We start from the raw sequence: 23631 nt of genomic DNA on the forward strand, positions 1-23631 counted from the left end.
TTAAAATTCATACATCCATAATATTATATCAAATAATTTTTAATTTATACGGTACAAATTTAATATTCATAATATAAAATTAAAAGATGATATTTATTTTATCTATATCTATTTTATTTTCAATTCAATGAACCTAATAAAAATTATTTCATTTAAAATCAAGAGTAAAATTAAATTTTAATTACAACTTAAGGATCAAATGAGATATTTCTTAATGGTTTTGTGCCCATTTTATGAAGAAAAAAATTTAATATTCATTATGTAACTTTTAAATAATATTTTTTTTGGATTAAGATAAGGTGATTACAAAGTACTTCCAACCATTTGTCAATGAACGTTCAACCATACTGCTGTAATTATTCCTTTAACCACTTAGATAAATTTTAATAATAATTTTTAAGAAGATTATTTATATTTTTGATGTAATAAATTATTATCATCATTAATTATTATTAAACTTGTTAGTTAACATTGCATTAATTAATGGATAATAACTTGTGGTTAGATAGATAACACAAGTTAATGGATGAGTAACTTCCTTGAGTAAAAGCATAGAGAATCTTTGTTATAATTGTAATCTAAAACTTTTTAAGAAAATGATGGATTTGACCCTTGCTTTAATTTAATTATATATTATTATGTTCCATAAACTTATTGATCAGATAATAATTGAAGGGTTAATTATATGATTGATCACTTATGTTTGTGTTTTGTTCATTTTTCTTCACTCATTTCAAAAATTATAATATATAGTCACTTTTATTTTTATTTAATTAAGATATAGAATAAACAAAATTACCTCTGTGATAAATGAATTTTTGTTGTTTCTTGAAGATTAACTTTATTTTAATTGAATGATGTCACATGTGACCATTCGATTGAAGAACTAACTTTATTTTAATTTATTTTAATTTAATATATTTAATTTATTAAAACAAAACTAACCCTATATTAAAATAAACGAAACTTAACTTATGATGACCATATCTTAATTAAAAAAACGAAAATGATTATATATTGTGATTTTTTAAAAATCAGTGAAGAAAAATGAACAAAACACAAACATATATAATCAATTATGTAGTTAACCCATAACTAAAAGATGTGAACTTGAACGTGTTAGAGCCGATGCTTACATGTAACCATAAGATAATATCATATCATTATTATTTTTTTAAAGAGGACTTCTATTAACTTTTTTATTGATTGGTGACCAAAATGAAAGAAAATCATAACATTAGACATGGTTTTGAAAAAAATAATAGTTGGAGCACTCGGGTGTAGTTTACTCAAGTTTTTGAGGTGTTTGGATTCCTAGAAACCTGCTATAAGAACCCAGAAGGATAATCCTTTTACCCAGAAAATCAAAAGAACAACCTTTTTCCCTTCAGAGCTTCAATGGAGCAATCCAAAACCAGCCCAGCAATCTCATTCAACTTCATCTTCTTTCTCTTCCTCACCGTGTTTTCACCATTAGTAGCCCAGCAACAGTCCCCCATTAAGACCATAGTGGTTTTAGTGATGGAGAACAGATCCTTTGATCACATGGTTGGTTGGATGAAGAAATCCATAAACCCGGCAATCAACGGCGTCACTGGCGACGAATGCAATCCCATTTCGACAAAGAACCCGAACCCGCAATCCATTTGCTTCACCGACGATGCCGAGTTCGTGGATCCGGATCCGGGTCACTCGTTCGAAGCTGTCGAGCAACAGGTGTTCGGTTCAGCCACATTCCCTTCCATGTCCGGCTTCGTCGAGCAGGCGCTCTCCGTGTCGCCGAACCTCTCGGAGACCGTGATGAAAGGGTTCCGACCGGAGGCGGTGCCGGTTTACGCTTCGCTGGTGAAGGAATTCGCGGTGTTTGATCGTTGGTTCTCGTCGATCCCCGGTCCGACTCAACCGAATCGGTTATTTGTGTATTCCGCCACTTCACATGGCTCGACCAGTCATGTTAAGAGACAATTGGCCCAAGGGTACCCTCAAAAAACGATCTTTGAATCACTCCATGAAAATGGTGGGGATTTTGGGATATACTTCCAAAACATTCCCACAACTTTGTTCTATAGGAACTTGAGGAAGTTGAAGTATGTCTTCAAGTTCCATCAGTTCGGTTTGAAGTTCAAGAAAGATGCTCGAGACGGTAAGCTTCCGAGCTTGACCATTATCGAGCCGAGGTATTTCGATCTCAAAGGACTGCCCGCGAACGACGACCATCCATCCCACGACGTCGCCAACGGTCAGAAGCTGGTGAAAGAGGTGTACGAGACGTTGAGGGCGAGCCCTCAATGGAACGAGACACTCTTGGTTATTACTTATGATGAACATGGTGGTTTCTATGATCATGTCAAGACACCGTTCGTTAATGTCCCGAATCCGGATGGGAACACCGGCCCCGCTCCTTCATTCTTCAAGTTCGATCGGCTCGGAGTTCGCGTGCCGACTATAATGGTCTCTCCTTGGATCAAGAAAGGCACCGGTAAGTTACTAGGACTCGAAACGTCGGGTTGCGTATTAACCGCCACCTTGCATGTTTAATGCTTGAAACTTGCGGTGCAGTGATAAGCGGACCAAAGGGACCAACTCCAAGCTCAGAATTTGAGCACTCATCAATCCCAGCAACAATAAAGAAAATGTTCAACCTCTCCTCCAATTTCTTAACTCATAGAGATGCTTGGGCTGGCACTTTTGAAGGAGTTGTTAAGGAATTAACCACTCCCAGAACTGATTGCCCTGGTATTTTATTTCAATATTCAATCAACAGATCGGTTAAAAAACATATCTAAAACCTAAAAAAACATGCTTTATTGCAGAGACATTGCCGGATGTTGTACCCCTGAGGACAACTGAAGCCAAAGAAGATGCTGGTCTCTCTGAGTTTCAGAGTGAGATAGTTCAGCTGGCGGCTGTTCTTAACGGCGACCATTTCTTGAGCAGTTTCCCTAATGAGATGACCAAGAAAATGACAGTGAAAGAAGCTCATGAGTACACGAGGGGAGCCGTTTCCCGGTTTATAAGTGCAAGCAAAGAGGCCATCAAGTTGGGAGCAGACAAATCCGCCATTGTAGATATGCGATCATCGCTTACAACGAGGTCTTCGAATCCGTAGCCGGTTGAACTCAAAACCTCATCCCCCTCTATATTTTCTTACAGGTTTTAGATATGTATGTTCTCAGATTAAAATTTGTCAAGGAATATGCAATAAAGCTGCAGTGTTTTGGTGAAGGAACTGTGTCTGAATCAGCTGTCTTCTCATTACAGATTTGACATCCATGCATTTTACGTTTGATTGTGTTTGGTAGAAGTATATGTGTAGGAATGTACTTAATAATGAAAAATCGATTATGAAGAACATCTCATTTTTTTTACTTTCACTCGAGATGATATCGAACTACTCGACAGGCAATGAAGCTCAAACTCCTGCAAATAAAAATTTGTCCATATATACATATGTATGTATGTATGTATATATATATATATGTATGTATATAAGTTTGAATCAAGCGACCACTACATTGAATCAAACTACTTTGGACTTGAACTAAAAACTTCTCTGTAATACATATAGTAAGGGATCGAAAAGGAAATCTTTGCGGCTCTTTTCCCTTTTCTATTTCCTTCCTATTGGCCAAACCACTGCCCTTCAAATTCCAATAACTAACAACAAGAAAATGCAGTTCAATGTCAATCAAAGAGATCTGGATAAACCTAATATGACATCAAATAGAATGACTGAAGTAAAGACAACAATGTGATCACTCAATGCAGATATCTGGGTTCATGTTTACCTCCGAGGGTATCAGCAGCCCAGATAACTCGATTATTGTCCGAGTTTTACATGGAACAAGGACTTTGCCAAGTCGATACATCTGTGATAAGCTCCCGTAGTTGATCAATTAGACGCTTTATATATTCATTCTTGTTTGCAAGCTCCTACAAATAAATCATTACCAGATTAGTTGCATTTGTACATAAATTTAATAAACTGTGTTTCTTCATGGATTAAGGTACAAAATTCAGCAGCATTAGAAAGAAAACGATCAGCAAATTGATCCCCAACGTTAACCCACATTTTCCCTGATATATGGGTATTGGAATATTATTCTCCAGAACAACCACTTAGAGAAACCTCTAAGCAAGTGGACAGGTAAGGGAAAAGGAGGTTTAAGCTCTAGAGAAATATATGCAAAAAAAGCAAAAAGAAACCATATTTGACACTCGCTGGAAAAGCTTAAAGCAATCACAATTTTCCTATACCTTCTAAACTAGATAAAATCATAGCATTACGCTAACAAACTTTACCTAAAACAGCGAAAACTATATATATATATATATATACCATAGGAAGCCCAAATCTTGCTGTCACGCCCTAAAATCGGGGTTAATATTTTAGTCTTGATAATTCGGAATTTTTTTTGCTCTAATTTTCAGTTTGTGATTAAATTGAATAACTATCACTTTAAAGAGTGAATGGCACTACCACAATTGATCCAAGGGACATGAAATAACGGTGTAAACAAGAGACTTATGTTCAATGTGGGGAAAAAGATCGGATTCCCATAGGTAATTATCGACCTGAGGTCATGCAGCTTGTGCTATCAAGCAAGTCGAATTCAAGCATCATAATATCCAATTCAAATAACTTGTAAGCGCAATTGAGTTCTTTTAGTTTTAATATGTATTTTAAATATTCAAAGTTGAACATGTTAAACCTTAATTTGAGCTTGAGCGACTCTGGGAATCGAGTAAACAAGCTCAATAGAGTGGAGCTTGACTAGTTCATTAATATCTCAAGCTGAGCTCAAACTTAAACGGATAATACTTTATCGAACTCGATATCTAGTTGTGAGTTTTAAGTTGAGCTCGAGTTTATCACTATTCCAGATCGGCTTGGCTTGATTATAGTGAAAGGCAGAGGTTAAATACCATAAAATCATTAACATTTTCACTGCAAATACCTTCCTGAGATTCGAGGATTGCTCTTCCAACTTCTCGATATCTGCTTCATCTGCAGGGCTACTCGCAGTTGAACCCGTTTCAAATTCTTTTGCCTGTTTAAAGATCAAAGAGAAATTGCAGAATTGAATCCACGTTCAAACTTTCAAAGGCTCCCTACGTAGCAAAAACAATGAATTTTAAACTAACCCAAGATTCCTACTCAACAAATTGAAACACTGTTTAGTTCAAACCATGAAAAAGTTCCCAATTTAAGATGTAAAGAAACCCTAAACTTCGTTACAATACCTTTTGAGAATTGGGAATAGCGGAGAGCACGGTGCGAAGAGCAGCGACGGAGTTCTTATACCTAAGGCGAGCCTCATCGAGGGAGCCATTGCCACTACCTCCAGCTCCACCCATCTCCAAGTGATGGCCGCCACCTCCGTCGGAGGACGAATCACCGTTGCCTAAAACGGCGCCGATGGAGAGAGAAGGCTCGTTAGTGGCGGCGGCCTTGGTAGTGGGACTGGTGGACCATAAGTCAGGGTTGCAAAGCTCGTCGTTCATGGAAGACAGGATCTGAAAAGCGGCTTCAATGGTTTCTTCTAGATGTTTTAGGCCCTCCGATGCAAGCTCCTGCGTCGAATTGTTGCTGCTGTTTGTTGGCGTTGTTGTAGTACTTGCAACGCTATTTTCTTTCATTTTCCTTTTCAGTGAAGAATTTCTGGAGTTTGTATTACTTTTCTTTTCCCCTGTTTTCTGTTTGGTCGCCGAGAAAATATCAAATGGAGAAATTTGTATCTCAGCGTTGTTCTTGGTGCTTCTAACGAAAACAAATATGGGTGAGCCCTAACTTCAAATTTGAAGCTATTTTAGGGAAAAGCATATTAAAAATATAAGGGTAAAGTACACAAATGGTATTCGAGTATAGTGTATTGCTTTAAGTTTCTCGATTATTAAGAGTTAGAAAATGATCATTAAATTATAAAATGTTACTCTGTTAAGTCCATCGACTACTAAAAGTTACAAAATGATAATCCAATTATTTATTATAATCTAAACTCATCATTTTTCGTTAAAAAATTAATAGTTGTATAAGCTGAACGTTAACATGATGGCTGATATATGATAGTCGTTTGAGATTCTAGTATCATACTTTATTATATCACAGTAATTAGATTAAAGTTCAACTCAAAATACCGTCAATTTTTTAGCAAAAAAAAAACGAGTTTGGAACATAATGAATAGTCAAGTGACCATTTTATAACTTTTAATAGTCGAAGAACTCAACAAAATAATACTCTATAGTCAGAGAATCATTTCAAAACTTTAATAATCGAGAGACTTAATAAAATAGTACTTTATAATTCAGGGATCATTTGTGTATTCATTCAATATGGATTGGGTTTAACTTTGATGGTGTTTTATTTTTTCATTGTTTGAAGTGAAATCTTGGAAAGTTCACTGAGAATTCAGTTTTCCGAAGGGAGAAACTGTATTATGATATGTTTGGCTTCTTGAAGAATTTGATGGAGGGATAAAAATGAGGCCATTAGAATCTGTAACTTGATGGAGTCCAAGTTGTTATTTCATGTTTTGTGATATTCTCAGTAACTAATCTTATAGCATTGTGACGACGTCTCTGCAATGTGTTTCGAAATCCATTATGCTCATGTTGAAAATTCGGTACTAGAGTACGTCATGATGTAAAATGAATGGCCTTGTTATGGTCGGAGAGGAAGAAGAACGACGAAGAGAGGAGAATCGAAGAAAGGACGAGCGAAGAGAGGAATTGAGAATAAACGAGCAAGGGTTAGGGATTGGAGACAGTAATTTGGGAATTGAAGCACGAGAGAGTTATTTGATTAATTTACCTGATGAGATGGAGCAGACAAATGGATCCAAGGCTGGAGTGGCCCAAAACCAGATGGCCCAGTACCTGCTTAAGAAAGGAAAAGACATACAATTTTGTTAGCAGTTTGTTATGTCAACTGGCATTTTTAGATTCTCCTTGTAACTAAATAATACATGTTGAGAGAACAATTTTTCCTTATGTAATGAATGATGAAATCCTCTTCTAAAATCTATCTTCTTTAAATTCTTCTCTCGTATCTATTCCATTTCTCTTAGTCCATAACAATTGGTATCAGAGTCGGATTTCTGTCTTTTTGAGTTAGAATTGTCGGATAAGGACACTTTCTGCAGGTTTCTCCAAATATATTGTTTGTTTCAAAAGTTCGGTGAAGCATGTTTATATCCAAAATGTATGAGTTTCCATATATACTTTGCTAATGTTAAAATTTTGGTATTCTAGTTCCTTTAGTTTTCAGTGAATGACCGTCCCCTGCATTATTAGTTGTTTCAGTTATGCAGTGTGTTGCTTTCAAATTTGTTTTAGTTATCTCAAGAGTTCGGTACTCAAGTTCATAGACTTTTCAAGAGTTCGACTTTTCAAATACGTAGGAAGTTCGAATTACCTTCCTACGTATTTTTTACGATTTTAGTAAATAGATTCCTATCAGTTAATTTGCAAATCAACAAAACTGTGTAATTACTTTCCTTTTCTGCTGAAGAAGTTTCCTTATATTGGGTTAAACAACATTTGGTGTCTTCTGATGCATGTAAAATCTTAGATTTAGTTTTTCTTTTAATGTTAGAATCTGTTCTGATATCGTATTCGGTGACAAATCAGATAATGAACTGAGAAAAGAAACAGCAAGCAGAGAGTCACCAGCATAACTAAAATGGATTGTAACAAAGACGAGGCCATTAGAGCTAAAGAGCTCGCTGAGAAAAAACTTGCGGAGATGGATGCTGTTGGTGCCAAAAGATTTTCTTTGAAGGCTCAAAACTTGTATCCCGAGCTTGATGGTCTTCCTCAGTTGCTTGCAACTCTCGATGTGTATATATCCGAGGATAAAAAGATCAATGGAGAAGTCGACTGGTACAGGGTGCTTGCTGTTCAACCATTTGCTGACGAGGATACAATTCGGAAACATTACAAGAAGATGGCTCTTGTTCTTCATCCCGACAAAAAAAAATCTGTAGGTGCAGATGGGGCTTTCAAAATTCTATCTGAAGCTTGGAATCTGTTGTCTGATAGAGCGAAGAGAATTGCTTATGACCAGAAACAGAACTTGAGGGGCAGTTATACTAATGTTTCGCATGGGAAATCATCTTCATCGGCGACTACAAGCCGTAACGGTTTCCATAATTTCTCCGAAAAGAATATTTCAAACACCAGTGTTCGTAACAGTGCTACTTATTCCAAGCCTGCTCCTCGCACAGTGAAAAATGATACCTTTTGGACGACCTGCAATGCCTGTAAGATGCATTTTGAATACTCTCGGGTTTACGTCAACTTAAATCTTCCCTGCATCAATTGTCGCACACCCTTTTTGGCTGTTGAGACACCAGCCCCGAATATAAATGCCAGTAGCAAGTATACTTCATTTTCCGAATTCATGCAGCAACAAAAGTTTCACCAGGTTCATAATGCCGGACAGGCTAGATTTTCTGGTTTATGTACAAAAATTTCTCAAAAAGGCGTGTTCCCTAGACCAGGAAGTAGCATAAATGTGTCTTCACCGGTTTCTTCCACCGCTGAAGCTTCTGGTGTTACTCGTTCAGCCGGTGAAACATTAAAGAGTAGACACAACGAATTACAGACTGATATCACGAGAGAAGAAAACTTGCACAAGATATTTCATCCTTCTCATAAAACCAACGCAGGTTTAGGTACCGGGTCCTCGGCTTCTGTTTCTATTTTTGCGGCAAAGAAACAAAGACCTAAGAAGAGGCAGATAGATGAAATCAAGATGGGAAACCACTCGTCCATGGGAAATGAAGGGGTTAGTGTTTCTAGTTTTCAAAAGAGTGGTTTCGAAAATACTGCCGGAATCTCTAGAACTAATAGCATAAAGCAGCCTTCACAGCTGGAAATACGGAATATTCTGATGGAATTGGCTAAGAAAGACATCAACAAGAAACTAAATTCATGGAAACTGGCTTCTCTATCAGCCGCTTCGAATAAACCAAAGGCTTTTGGTGAGGGGATCAATGATAAGGATGAAGGAAATGGAAAAGATGCTATAAGTATGAAATCTGGTGCACATGAAACCATGAAGTATGTTGATATCAAGTCTAGCATTCAGCCCAAAAGTTCTTACATTGTTGATTCTCATGTTGATCCTGCTACAAAGGAACCTGATCCAATGTCCGTGAATGTTCCAGATCCCGATTTTCATGATTTTGACCGGGATCGTACTGAAAAGTCATTCGGCGAGAACCAAGTTTGGGCTGCTTACGATGATGATGATGGGATGCCACGTTATTATGCGATGATTCTTGGCGTGATATCATTAAAACCTTTCAAAATGTACATGAGCAATGCCGAACTGGCTCCACTTAACTGGATCAATTCGGGCTTTTACAAAACTAGTGGAGATTTCTGGGTAGGCAAATATGAAGTTAATTGGTCTCTCAATTCATTCTCGCACAAGGTGAAGTGGTCGAAAGGTCGGAGAGGAACAATTCAAATATATCCGAGGAAGGGAGATGTTTGTGCTCTCCATAGGAACTGGCCCACTGATTGGAATGAGCTTACACCTGATGAAGTGATACACAGATGTGACATGGTTGAGGTGCTCGAAGATTACTATGAGAAGACAGGCGTTGCTGTTGCTCCACTCATTAAGGTGCCTGGGTTCAAGACTGTTTCGGAAGCATTCCGAACAGAGTTAAACACGGATGATTCCAAGAGAAGATTTGTTTCGATTTTCTCACCAGGTCCATTCTTATTTGCTCGCAGGTAAAGAAGGTTTAAATGGTCCTAAGGGTTGCTTGGAGCTTGATCCTGCAGCTACATCATTGGACCTTCTTCAGGTATTAACTGAATCTCAGGTGAAAGAAATGGAAGTGATCACCAAAACAGTTCAGGAAAGGAAACCAAATATTAGGGTAGAATCTGCCGGACAAGCTGTTATCGAAGAAGAGAATGTAAATAAGAAACCCCAGATGCTTGTTTACGGTAGACGACAACAAAGAAAACGGGAAACCTAGGAATTCTTTTTGATGAATAGAAGGAATTACAAATTTTGTTCTCTGATAGAAAAGCACCCTTGCGGTTCAATGACAACGACAACGAAGAACACAACGAAAGATGAATTCACAATGTTCATAGCTGTTATATATTGAATTCAGGAATCTGCAGATGGACAATGGAACTGACTTCAATGCTAAAATGGGTCCTCTTCAGAAACTGATTTCAAGCCAGGCATAACTGTGACCCTGAAGAATGTTTAAAGATCAAAACAATTATTCTTTCTTCATATATATTTTTTAATTTATATATTGAATTTTCTTTTTGGGGTAAAATACACCCTTTGGAAGGGCTTATTGTTTGCAGCACTAAACTAGGAGCTGCCTCCCTTTGTTAAAACCACAATTTTCCTTCAAAATGTGTTTAGCAACTTTGCTGATTCTGTCCCCTGAAATTGAATCTAATGCTGTTTTTATTACTATGATTTTGCCTTTCATTTTCCATACCCTTAGTTTCTAAATAGTTTCTAGTTATTCACTGTAAACCTTTACTAATAATTAGATCTCCCAATCTGGTTAATCAGGTTATTTGAGGGTCTAATTGCCACCAATCAGAACATAGGAGGGGCAATAGAGTAATTAAATGGTGAAACATATGAAGGTCATACAAATTCAGGGGCTTGAAAGCATATTTAACCATTCATCATAGCATTATACTACATTCCCCCCTTTCTCTTAATAAAAAAATACAATCATTATTAGTTTACCATTGGGTTTTAACAAACTTCAACAAAAGACAAATATAAATAGATCTGAGTACATTGACGAACGAATCATAACAGGAGATCAAATTATCAAACCACCACCGACAATCATAAATCAAAGTCAAGCGTAATGAGAATTATCTCTAGACATAAACCGTGTATCCAAATCAATTGAGACGACATCAAATCTAACCTGAGAAACTTAAACAACAAGAGCGGTCAAACGACTAATAAAGAAGGCCGAAAACATGCCGAAAGATATAGAAAAATATGTCATAAAGGTAGAGTTATTAGAAAATAAAGAAAACAAATATATCGTTAGTAAGGTTTGGCAATTATATTTACAATCTGGGTACCAAAGGACCGAGCATACATACAACTTTCAAGGATGGACAAAAGAATACATTTAGGGAATCTCCACAGTTGCTAAATATCCCAGGGTGAAATCGCCACGAGTCCATGACCTACTCCTCTCTTTCCTAAAAGTCTCTCAATTGTGAAAAAATACATTCACCATAGAGGGGAAAACAAAAGAATACTACTAGATTATTTGACTGCCAGTTTCACATGAGTTGTCTTTCCTTGCATGATCACTGGTCATTGTTCACCAGAATCTTTTCGCTGCCAAAAAGGGGGAAAAGGTAAATTGGGCAAATGTATAACCAACATAATGCGGAATGAAGTTATAATAAGTTAAAGCCGTCGATAGCAAGCTTAGTTAGTTACATCTGTTATCCTCTCAAGAAAAAGAAATCTTCTTCCTAGCAAATACTCAAAACTAAAGTCGATCCTCAAGATGCAGTTGAATGCTTGCATCTCTAATCAAACTAAAGACATTCTACGAATAGACCCTTTTGTTGTTAACAAGGTAACTCAAAGACTAGTTTGGCTGACTTTAGTATTGCCATTATAAGTTCTGCACTATAATACGTAGTGAAACGTTATTTTACCCATACGAAAATCTTTCAATCTGATGGCCTAAGTGAGCATGGAATAGAGAAAATGTTCTTAGTTGCAGTTATATCTATGAGACACTAACTCCTAGAAAGGCATGCATCTGATGATGTGTGCTTACCATCCGTTTACTGACATAAGGCTGTATCTTAAGTGGCATCTCAGGGTGGCTTTCAACCTTGACGAACTTCTGTTTTTCAATCTCAAATTCTTTTTCTAGATTCCTTCCTGCTACCTGACTGCCAAACCCTACCGAAATTAGGAAGCCAGTTAGCATCACAATCACTCTCCACAATCTCCCCTCGCTTCTCTTTCTCCAGCTCCATCTTTCGCTTCTCAGCCCAAGCAGCCCCAACCCTCTTTGGATTCAACTTACGGGATTTCCATGACTTGTTTGATGACATAAAGCTACTTAAAGCTGGTTTTGCTTGATTGTTTAACAAAGTTTGATCAGTTGCCTCAAACCAGGGCGGGGGTGCTCCAGAATGCACATTTCCTGCGGCATCTATTGTTGAAATGGAAGAGACTTGAGTTAAGATCTGCGAACCTGAAGAAAAAACATCATAAGACAAAGGGAAAAAAAATATTTTTCCTTGGAGCATCTCTCCACTTAGCAACCAGAAAACCATAGTATAATTTTTAGCATACGCATTATTTACATTTTAGTTTCAAAGTGACATGGAATGGAAACATATGAAACCAAAATGCAACTAAAGCATTACCCTGGGAACTCCTTTCTTCATTCACCATACCTGCCCTTTGATACACTTGGCAGACCTGTATGAGAATATATATTTGTGAAGAATATAACTAAAATATCATATACGAAGAAACTAATTGGTGAAATCCCACTAAACAAACTAGAAGGACCCCCCATAGATGAAATTTTAAATAGTCCCACAAAATTTTAAATAGTAAAGACCTGGCTTGGAGAAGGATGCATTCAAAGAAAATAATGAACAGATATTGTAAAATACTAGAATAAACATGATTTTACAAATTAAGGCAAGTGTTCTTTTGTAAATAAATATGGAGCAGACATGAAATAGCATAATCTTGAAGATAAAAAAGACACAAGCTTAATTGACTGAGTAAATGTTTTTGTTAGAAAGGACAAAGCGGTTAAGAAAACCCTTTGATTTCTTACTTTCCTATAAAACTACCATCAAATAACACAAGAAAAAAGATTTATAATAAGCATAAAGATTTTAAGGGACAGCTTCAAAAAGAAGATTTATAATCAGCATAAATGTTGTTATGTGATTATTTCAAATTTCAGCATAGATCTGTCATAAAACAATTTCGTGGAAACAAAATATGATTAGTTGCATAAGGAAAGAGCATGGGATAATAAACTTACCCCAACATTGCTCACGTAAGCATTCCCCGAGCATGTTCCACTGTTGTAAAGAAGATTTTGTTGGCTACTGTTATTAGCTGGAAAATCATCATAAAGCACAGAGAACCAACTAATAAGACAGTTTATTCTAATTTTCATACAAGGAAGTTTCACTGAAATATCAGGGAAATAACTAGAACTAGATTTAATAAGGAAAATATCAAATAACCATATATCCATACCAGTCAAATCATCCGAGATCAACAAACTCGCATTGGAATGCCCACCCGCGTTCAAAGAAAAGTTAGTCTCATTAAAACTTGACCCAAAGTTTGCAACTTCAGGGAAACTTGAATTAGATATCTGATACTCATTTGTATTGTATAGTAAAGGCAAAACAGCATTTGAATAACTTGGTTTAAGACTGTTAAGAGTATTTTGTCCACAATTATTAGTTTTTTTAAAGTTCACATTATTGTGGATATCATTTGAAGCTCCGTATACAACTCCACAAGACCCTTCAATCGGAGCAGCCGTTGCTTCATCCTTCAAAGACTCGCACTTCTTTTCCCACTACAATGACAAAAAATGAAATCCCGTCACATAAATAACCTTCCAAGCTTTTTTTAGAACAATTTAACCGTCTTACTTTAGTTAGATCAGTTTCCAGTATCCTATATTTGTCCAATTGTTCCATCTTTCCACCATACAGCCAGAGAAAATGCTTCAAATTCTTCAGGTGATGAGCGTCTGCCATGTGATTAATAGCATTTTCACTGTTCAAAGAACCAAAAACACTTAAGATTAGCTTTCAAACAAGGCCATCACAGTTAAATCACTGAAATACCAAAGGAAAGGCAAATTGATCTTTGTCGAATCCCCTAAATTTGGTGAAAATATGTTGCCAGGCCCTGAACTTAATGGAAGATAGAGATTTAGTGTTTAGTCATATACTTCAAAAAATATTACCTCGAACTTTTACAATTTAAAATCCTAAACTAATTATTGATAGTATTGCATTTAAACAACAATTGAACTCAAATTCTTAAATTTGATTTTTAACTTTTACTAGCGGTATGTTTGAAGACATATTTCACTCATCAAATCCAAACTTCTAATTTCCATTTTTCCTTATCCCCTCTAAGTAACTTGATCATAAATGGCTGTAAATTCCAAATTACTTAAACTAAGTTTGGCCGAGCTTCAAAAACACTTCTATTTTTTTAAAATCTACAAGAATGTAAAAGTTTAAAACCCTTACCAAGCGAAAGAGCTATTGTGCTCGTCAACGTCAGTATCGCAGAAGACGCACCAAAATCGATTGCGATCGGCGTGTTCGGGTCGAAGAACGGTAGGGTTTTTCAAGAAGAAACGAACGTCGTTTATCTTATTTTCGAATCGATAGAGGAAAGCGGAGAGAGCGGATTTGTGGTTAGGGAAATACTTATGACGTGCCCCTTGGTTGTGATTCAGCTTACAGACCTTGCAGAACTCGAAATCACTCTTCTTTTTCACCTTCTTCCCCTCCTCTTTCTTTGTTTCGCGGTGATTTTGGTTCGTGAATGTCGATTTAGGGTTAGGGTTCGGTTTCTCTGAACGATCCACCATTGTTGTACGGAGAAAACAATTGGTCCTAAAACCTGAAGCCCCGACTCTAAAGCGTTGCCGCGGTTTTGGGTAAGCCGAAAACAAAAGAGTACCGCATTTGTTTTGGTTAAACTATCTTATTCGTCATTGAACTGCAAACGGGTTTCTATTTTGGTCACTAAGCAAAAAAAAATCAAGGCTTAATATAAAAACAAGTACCTAAACTATATTTAAAATAAATTTTTGGCGCCTAAAGAATTTTTCATTGAAAATAGGTGTTTAATGTTTCATCCGTTGTACTTTTAGGTGCCTACCGTTAAAAAGAATCATTAAGTTACACGTGTCACCTTCATATTTTTTTAAAAAAATTGTTTTTAAAAAATTAAAAAATATAAATGTGACATGTATCACTTAACGATGTTTTTTAATGGTAGACACTTAAAAGTATAACAGAGAAAATTTATGTATGTAACAAAAGGCTAAGGAATCGAATCTATCAAGGAACTCAATCAATTAATTTTATTTATCAATTTGGTCCTCCATGCCATTTTGTTCAATGATAATATTCTTGGCCATTTTTTTTATCTTAAAGTCATAATAATTAGAAGAAGATGGGTTGGGGGACATGGGAATATTTTCTTTGTTATGATTAGTTTTAGTCTCCCATGCAATGCAAGCTCCATTATTGTGTGCTTGATGTCATTGTAGTCCCTAAAACTTTTTGCTTTTATAATTCAACCCTACTTTTCTTCTTTTCTTCCCCTCCCATAATTTTATGGCAAGGATTCACGTTTCCACATGTTCTTGACTATGATTTATTTCTTCCCACCATCTTCGACAAGTACTCGAATATCGATGTTTCACACATGTATTCGATACATATTCGAAACATATATATATCGCATGGTCTAGAAAATCGTTAGAAATATTGACTGATGTTATCACAATCAGGGAGACAACGACGATTAAAACAAACGATATCAAAACAAGAATACCAAAACTTACGTGAAAAATCGTGAAAGAAAAAAATCACAGGCATTCGACACAGAATTCGAATCACAAACTCTACCAACTCAAAAATCTGATACCATAATCCTTTGTTCATAATTCATATTAGCATGGAAGTGATGGGGATTGAGGGAAGAGATTAGCTAGCTAGGAATTCAAGCCAGCTGATCATATGATCAAAGGAACATAAAACAGTATCAGCAGCTGGTAATAAGTGGACAAATGTGAACAGACAAATGTTAAGGTTGTGTCATGATGGCAAGTTTGATTGTTTTGGCTAGGGTTGTCCCTACAGCTTTATCCTGCACTTCGGCTTTATGGAAGAAACTGATGGGTTTGCAATTCTATGATTGTAACCAAATAAGCAATACAAGACAAATGGACCTGTATTGCTAGTGGTCATATGTCAGCCCTCGGTCTCCCATCAACATGATTGTTCTTTTGGTGATAAGGCACAACAAAAATAAGAAAAACCATAAATTAATTACAACTCGACTCAAAAAAACTCAATTTTAGTCGAGCTCAGTTTTACATTTTTTGAGTTGGGTTGAGTTCAGTAATACTCGAGCTCAACTCGACTCATTTACAACCCTAGAATCATAGGTGAACATACAGGCAAGAGGTTCCTAAGAATGTGAGATTTAGAGAAGGTTACTTGATTGTATAACCTTTGAAAGATCATGTCCCTATTAGGACTGTAAATGAGATGAGACAGATCGTGAGTTACTCAAGATCGACTCTATCAAAGCTCGATAAATACTCGGATCGAATGGACTCGACTCGAGTTCTTAACGAGCCGAAATGAGCTACTCGATATTCGACTCGAAAAGCTCGTGAGTAGCTCGAAAATATAATATATTAAGATTTTATTTTAAAAAATAAATTATTAATAATATTAATATTTATGTATTGATTTTTTTTAAATACAGTAAATTTTTATTGTATTTAAGGTTCATGTTCGAGTTTGAGGCTTCAATCGAGTTAAGTTTAAGAAAAAAAATTCATTTCGAGCATTTTCAAGCTGCTCACGAGCTTCAGTTCAGGATTTCGAGTTCGAGCCGAGTTTGAAAATTTTAAGCTCGCGAGTTTTCAAGTCGAGTCGAGCTCCATTTCAGAGTTTTCGAGTCGAGTCGAGTCGAGCTCAGCAATACTCAAGCTCGACTCGGCTCATTTACACCCCTAGTCCCTATATCCATACACGAATGTGTCTCGGATTTTAATTTGAAGATACTTCGTAACAATCGAAAAGTCGAAGGTTTTTGAAATCTTTCGCTCTTTACATCTATATTACTCGAATTCGAATATAAATTGGAAATATTTCAAATATTTGGAAATTCTTGGAAGGATCATATCCCTATAACAATGTCTAGATATACCTAGGGTTTTGAAATCTTTCAAGCCTTTGAACCTATGCTTCTCAAACTTGGATATGAGTTTCAATTTTTTTTAAGATTTGATGTATATGGAAACCACACAAAAGATTTTATTTTTATATTCATGTCCGAACATTTCTCGAATTTCGAATAAGTATATATTCAAAAGAAATGACCATCCAGCTCAGTTGGTAGAGCACAAGGTTCTTATCCTTGAGGTCGTGGGATCGAGTCCCATGAAGGGTATTTCATAATTTGGAGGTCTCCTATGGAAGCTGCTCTTAACCTAATGTTGGGGGCAGTCTACTATCTTACCTCCCTCTTACCCCATTACATATGGGAACAAGGGACATCCATTTAGCCATATTTTCAAAAGAAATGAAGATTCGAAACAACATAGCTCGAATAACCGAAAAATCACTTGTTATTTGGGAACAAAAGCTAATTTGCCTTTAGATGATGAATTAGGTTAAATCTATTGGAAGATTCTTGCAACCAAAAGAAGGCTCAAAACTAATAATTAAGTTAATCATAAAGGGTACTTTCCTTTCTTCATTTATATACGATTTTCCATCGCTCTGAAGGGAAAATAAAGATGTGCTTTTCATGAGGGCCTAATTTTGAAACTCCATAATCCTTTTCCCCCACTAGGTTATGTCTGCAACACTGTTGATAGTCTTGAAACTCATCAAATCAATGCCTTAAATTATTGGATATATGTATATATCTGGGATAGAATCATGCAAAATTCTTTTAATTTTACATAGGTTTAGGAACGTTGTATGAGTGAAAATAGATGGTTGAGATTAACAATAGTAAACGAGAAGATATTCGTTGATAAAAGACAATGAGTTAAGCTCATACATCCATTTATATCCATCTAACGATCTTAAATCTATGCGTACTATATATATACTTGTCTTCATTACGTATAATCTTGTTCCATGAGAGTAATGTTTGGAGGTTGCTGACAAAAAAAAAGCTACAAGTCCATTGTCACAAACATATCTTGAATGAAAGCTTCACTGTTGAACTCCTCTTGACTTGAATGATGCTTTTCAGCGCATCAAAACAAATCAATTTGTGATTTTGGTCCTTCTATTGTTAAACAAGGATTCTTTTTTAAAGAGTAAAGGGGCCGAAATCATAATTTAACCAAATAGTGACCGGTTATTTTGCATTGGGATCCCAGACATGAGTGGTGGGTGTTTGGTTTTTTTTTTTTTTTTGGATGGGCAAAGAAAGTTAAAAGGAAGTTGAAAACAAGTGGCATACAGACTGTTCTGTCTTGTTGCTGATGAATTTACTTGAACTTTTTGTTCTCATTCATTTGCCTTTCTATCAAAATCAGGGTTCTGAAACTTGACTCTTTGATTGCAGGTTTGACTCATCAATGCCAAGTTTTCAGTACTGAGTTCCAGCAGTTATATACATATATATATATATATTATGAATGATCATGTACGTGGCATCTATAGGCGTCGAATATAAATATTTATCATCGATGATCGTATATGATACTCGAGTAGTGAGTGTTGGATATCGAATATGTAAATGATACTTGAATAGCGACTAATCTTACATTTTTGTCATAGATGATCATATATGTTGGTTGAATATGTGTCGGATACGAATTTTTTTGATATGTTATCATCATATATATATTGATTATGTTATATATTCAAAGGATTATATCTTGGTTATATCGAAATATGTGTTGAATAAGTGACAAATATGATTATTTTAAGAGAAATGAAATGTCGAGATTATCAAATCTAACCCTAAAAAGAAGTTTGACTCTGGTCTCCATATAAAATACATATATATTTTTTTATAAGTTTCAGCCTTATACTTTGATAGTGGGAATAGCATCAGTGAAACACATGATCCAATCTTGCAAATTATAGCTAATAAGATATGCCTGCTTATCTGCTCCTGATATCAGAAGTAACTTTTTGCATTTTCAAAAGTTCAAAAAAATGCATATTCATATATATATATATATATATGTATCTGACATTTGTGTGAAATTGTGCTAAAAAGCATGTTGGCAATTAGGACAATAATGTATCACCAAACGAAAATATTAGGACAATAATGCAGCAGTGTCTACAGTTGATTGATTCCTTGCCTTCTATGCATGCAATTCAGAGATTCTAAATTGTGTTTTCGGTTGTGTTTATTGCAATTGCAGATATAACGTTTGTTATTGTGATCATTATAAGTATCGCGATCATACAATAACGATTTCAGATGACACCACTACTACTATTCCGATAACGGACCACTATTTAAATCCTTAGTAGACATCATGATAGTAAAACATTAAAAGAAAGTAAGGGACTTTTGGATCTTAATATGATATAGAGAGAGAGAGAGGGGCTAGAATTAACAATAATTTAATATCAACTTTTGATTTCTCCCCACCAACGATCTTAAAAAGAATTAAAATTTTTAATTGTAGGTGTAAGTGAATCCTAACCGATATATATATATACACACAGAGATCTCACAATTGGATTGCAAGCGAAACCCATTGCTAGAATCTCAGTTTCCAAAGTTATCTGTTAAAACTTTGATTTGTTCTGCATAATCAATATTCATAAACTTCAATATATATATGATCATTGAAATGCAAGCAAAACCCTTTGCTGGCATCTCAAATTCAAAAGCTATATATAATCAACAAATCATCTGTTTACACTTTGATTTCTTCTTCACATGCAGGCATCATGACAGTAAAGCAAAAGATGCATATGATCTTTAAGATGGTATGTGTATGTATGGATGCATGTATGATCTCATGATTAGAGTAAAAGCAAAACCCATTGCTGGAATCTCAAATACATACATATATATATATAATATATATATAGGTTTTTATTAATTGTGTTGTTTTGTTTGCTTAAATCCAAGGTTTCAAACCCTTGAAAAAACAACTCAGCCATGGAGAATGGGATATATAATAAAAGAACTCAGCTATCATTGAATAAAACAAGAAGGGTTTTTTAAATTTTTTATATATAAATGAAAAACATTGAAATTTAATAGTGATTTTCATGGCGTAAACCTTTGCCTGCAAGACTGGCAAGTGATCTCCATGCACGTAGAATCAATCTGCCTCATCGCCCTCTCTTTCATTCTCTCGGCTTTCTCCACTTCTTCTCTTGCTCTCTGCCACATGTGCCTCGCCCGAGCGAACTCGGACTGAGCCATCTCCATCTCCCTCTTCGTCAGCTCCCTCACTCGCTCCGCGTAAGCTTTCTCGATGGCCGCCAGCCGGATTTGCTCCGCCGCTTGCCATTTCAACGCCTCCACGCCGCCCGTGGCGTCGCATATGGGGCCTTTTATGACGCAATTCGACGGCTGTTGGATTGGCCTCAGGCTGATGGATAGTTGCAAGTCGAGTGAAGGACCTTCGTATTGATCCACGGCGGCCGTCGCAGCCGCCACCGTGGATCGGTACCTTAGGGAAGAAGAATCGGAGGAGCGAGAGGAAATCTGGGTCAACGAGGAAATGGGGAGTGGAGTAGGGAGAAGTTGCAGTTCCTTTTGATCTTCGTCTTCCATAGCTCAGAGAGATAATAATAATGGAGGGTGAAAGCAATTTCGCTGCCATATATAAACAGGTTGCCGCCACTATTGATTTGACCTTTTTACCCTTCCTTACCATGCAAAATGGCTTCTACCCAACTTTAATGCTGGAAATGACCCATCCACCCTTGTATTTTGGATACGATCGAGAGCAACATCAGAAAATGAGAAGATAATTACTAAAAAGAGATTATATAACATATAAGTACTTAAAGTATAGTATCCTTTTACCTAAAGTTATATTTTTGGTCAAAATAAGTACTTAAAGTATTCAATTTTTTTTATCTAAGTACCTAAAATATTCTTTAATTAATATCACATGTTATCTTTTTTAGAACTTAAATGAAAAACTTTGAATAGTTTAGGTACCTATCTTGACATAAAATACTTTATGTACCTATTTTGATAAATAATAACTTTAGATACTTATTTTGACCAAAAAATATTTTAGGTACTTAAATGAAAAAGTGAGTACACTTTAGATACTTATTTGCCAAAAATAATCAGATTCTTAGTCATTTATTTCTACTCATCCAACCATCCTAAAAGTATTTAATTTTTTTTAATTTTACACTCGTTGCAATTAGATCTTAATCCATATATATATATATAGGGGCAGTATCCAATTACACAATATAAAACTCTTTTAGTTTTACACATATTTAGGATCGTTGGATGAGTGAAAATAAATGATCTAGATTAACAGTAGGATATGTGAAGATATTCACTAGGAAAAAAACGAGTCAATCTATGCCATCTATGTTCACTCATCCAACGATCCTAAATCTATATAAAACTAAAAAAAATTACATTTTGTAATCGGATCTCATGCATGCATACATACATATATATATATATTCATGAGATCCAATTACAAAATATAAAAAAATTAATTTTACACAAATATATAATTGTTGGATGAGTAAAAATAAACTATTGAGATTAACAATAAGAATAAGAAGACATTCACTAAAAAAATAAGAAGTTAATCTCAGTCGTCTATTTACACTCATCTAATGATTCTAAATCTATATAAAACTAAAAAATATACATCGTGTAAGTGGACGTTAATTCATATATATATATATATATGAATTAATTGTTTGTTTAATTCTTAAATAATAGTTTTTAATTATTTTTATTTTAAAATAATTAGTATATAAAATTAATATTATATTTTAAATTAGAAGTATTATAATTTTTTTAACTAAATTGATATTGAATTTACTTATGAAATTAAATTATAGGCCAAAAAATAGCTTTATATAAATTGAATATGAAATGGAAAGTAAAGGGCATTATTGTGAAATCATTGTTAGGCCCGTAATAGAAGGAAACAAGGCGTACGAAATAACGGCTCACGTTAATATTAGGTTATGATGAGTATACTTTTTGTGCTTTATACATGGCTTAAATACATATCCGGTCCCAGTACTTATCAGTATTTTATATTTTGATATCTAATTATATTTTTCTTCCAACTTGGTACATGAATTTTCATTCATCAACCAGTTTAATACCTACCACTAACATCGTTAAATCCACAGAGACTACAAGGACGACGTCATTGTGATATTATCATAATATAATTATCTGAAAATTAATAAAAAGATTTAAAAAAATTAACATTTTAGATTATTTAATATAATATTCACACTTATTACTGAAATTATTATTAATTATATAAATTTTTAAGTTGAATATAATAATATTTTAATTAAAATTCGTCGTAAGTTAATTTCTTTTATGTATTTTTAAAAATAGAAAAATAACCTTCAAGTTAGATTGAAAACTAACTTCAAGTAAAAAATATATAATAGATTAATGAATAATGTTCATTTTACTATATAAGTTCTGTCTTAATATTTTCTTTGATTAATTTAGACTGATTCGAGTCACATATATAATCTTAATGGATGAACCTCTTAGCAGAGATCTTTTGAATTCATAAGGACTCAAACTCGAGACATTTTTAAGCGATATTTAGGGGTGAGCATTCGATCGAGTTGAGTCGAGTCGAGTGAAAAAAATTCGAGTTATTCAAATTTGTTTAATATTAAAATTAGTTATATAAGTTTAACTTTTTATTTTTTTAAATAATGAAATTTAAGCTTTTATTTTTTAAAAATTTTAGTGCAAATTCTAAACTATTTAAAATTTAAATAAAAAAAACAATCACATTTGATGGTTTCTATAAAGTATCAATTAAGTTATCAAGATCGTTCCCATAATTATATTTTATAACATAAAAATTTTAAATTAAACAATTAAACAGAAAAATTATAATAAAAATATTAATATTAAATTATCTATGATGTCAATAAATTTTTCTCTTAATATTTAAATTAATATAAACAATATAGGCCATGGATTCGAGCAACAACATCCGTAAGATTTTTATGCATTGTTAATATGTTGAAAAGATTTTAAACAGATACTACCATCCTAAACTATTAAAAATAATATTTTTTTAAAACTCGAATTTAAATTAAATAATTTATTCGTAAATATTTAAATTCACACTATCTATTATCAATGCAATAATTATGTTGTGCGACGGGAAACTAAAGTTAATTTACGGTGAGTTTTAATTTAAAATATTATCATATTTACTGTAAAAAACTATATAATTAATAATAATTTCGATTACAACTGAAAATATTATATTACAGTAGGTTTTAACCTAAAATGATACCTCTTCAATTAAAAAAATTATATAATTAATAATAATTTTGATTATAAAAAAGAATATTTATATTGTTTATTTTAAAGAAAATTAATATTTTTTTATTATAATTATTTTAATATTATTTGAATCATATTAATGCTTTTTTGTGGTAGGGCAGGAGGATGTCGGGCCTTGCATGGTACAAAGAGAGAGGGGGAGGGAGGTGCACGTGGTATGGACACAGTGGAGAGGCGGAGCATGATTGGCGATACTGACGCCTCCACTTGGACCCTTAATCTTGTGGGCCCTTCTCTCTCCAATCTCCATCATGTGGGCTGGATGCTTTCTTCTCTTTTCTTCTTCCAT

General features: G+C 34.6%; 5 protein-coding genes across 5 annotated transcripts; 2 read left to right on the plus strand and 3 right to left on the minus strand.

Moving 5' to 3' along the window:
* The first annotated feature begins 1373 nt into the window (after window positions 1-1373).
* LOC120185134 (non-specific phospholipase C6-like) lies at window positions 1374-3225 on the plus strand. The gene is made up of 3 exons (XM_039189430.1): window positions 1374-2479; window positions 2560-2736; window positions 2814-3225. Exons 1-3 carry the CDS (start codon window positions 1399-1401, stop codon window positions 3107-3109), a joined length of 1554 nt encoding a protein of 517 aa, XP_039045361.1. The 5' UTR covers window positions 1374-1398; the 3' UTR covers window positions 3110-3225.
* Window positions 3226-3642: 417 nt separating this feature from the next.
* On the minus strand, window positions 3643-5771 carry LOC120185135 (mediator of RNA polymerase II transcription subunit 30-like). Its single transcript, XM_039189431.1, has 3 exons — window positions 5245-5771; window positions 4959-5051; window positions 3643-3933 (listed from the first exon to the last, which is right to left on the minus strand). The coding sequence occupies exons 1-3, from the start codon at window positions 5638-5640 to the stop codon at window positions 3835-3837; spliced, it is 588 nt and encodes a 195-aa protein (XP_039045362.1). The 5' UTR covers window positions 5641-5771; the 3' UTR covers window positions 3643-3834.
* Window positions 5772-7664: 1893 nt separating this feature from the next.
* Window positions 7665-9999, plus strand: LOC120185112. Its single transcript, XM_039189412.1, is given in 2 exon segments — window positions 7665-9652; window positions 9654-9999. Coding segments are annotated over 2 exon segments (2316 nt in total). The 5' UTR covers window positions 7665-7682.
* A 1818-nt stretch (window positions 10000-11817) lies between these two features.
* LOC120185020 (TITAN-like protein) lies at window positions 11818-14712 on the minus strand. Its single transcript, XM_039189357.1, has 6 exons — window positions 14297-14712; window positions 13685-13811; window positions 13278-13608; window positions 13057-13133; window positions 12419-12473; window positions 11818-12243 (listed from the first exon to the last, which is right to left on the minus strand). Exons 1-6 carry the CDS (start codon window positions 14641-14643, stop codon window positions 11900-11902), a joined length of 1281 nt encoding a protein of 426 aa, XP_039045288.1. The 5' UTR covers window positions 14644-14712; the 3' UTR covers window positions 11818-11899.
* A 5123-nt stretch (window positions 14713-19835) lies between these two features.
* Window positions 19836-20580, minus strand: LOC120184992. Its single transcript, XM_039189329.1, has one exon. It carries the CDS (start codon window positions 20571-20573, stop codon window positions 20061-20063), a length of 513 nt encoding a protein of 170 aa, XP_039045260.1. The 5' UTR covers window positions 20574-20580; the 3' UTR covers window positions 19836-20060.
* Between the last annotated feature and the right edge of the window lie 3051 nt (window positions 20581-23631).

This window comes from Hibiscus syriacus, unplaced genomic scaffold, assembly GCF_006381635.1.
Source record: "Hibiscus syriacus cultivar Baekdansim isolate YM2019G1 unplaced genomic scaffold, ASM638163v2 tig00112988_pilon, whole genome shotgun sequence".
NCBI lineage: Eukaryota > Viridiplantae > Streptophyta > Magnoliopsida > Malvales > Malvaceae > Hibiscus > Hibiscus syriacus.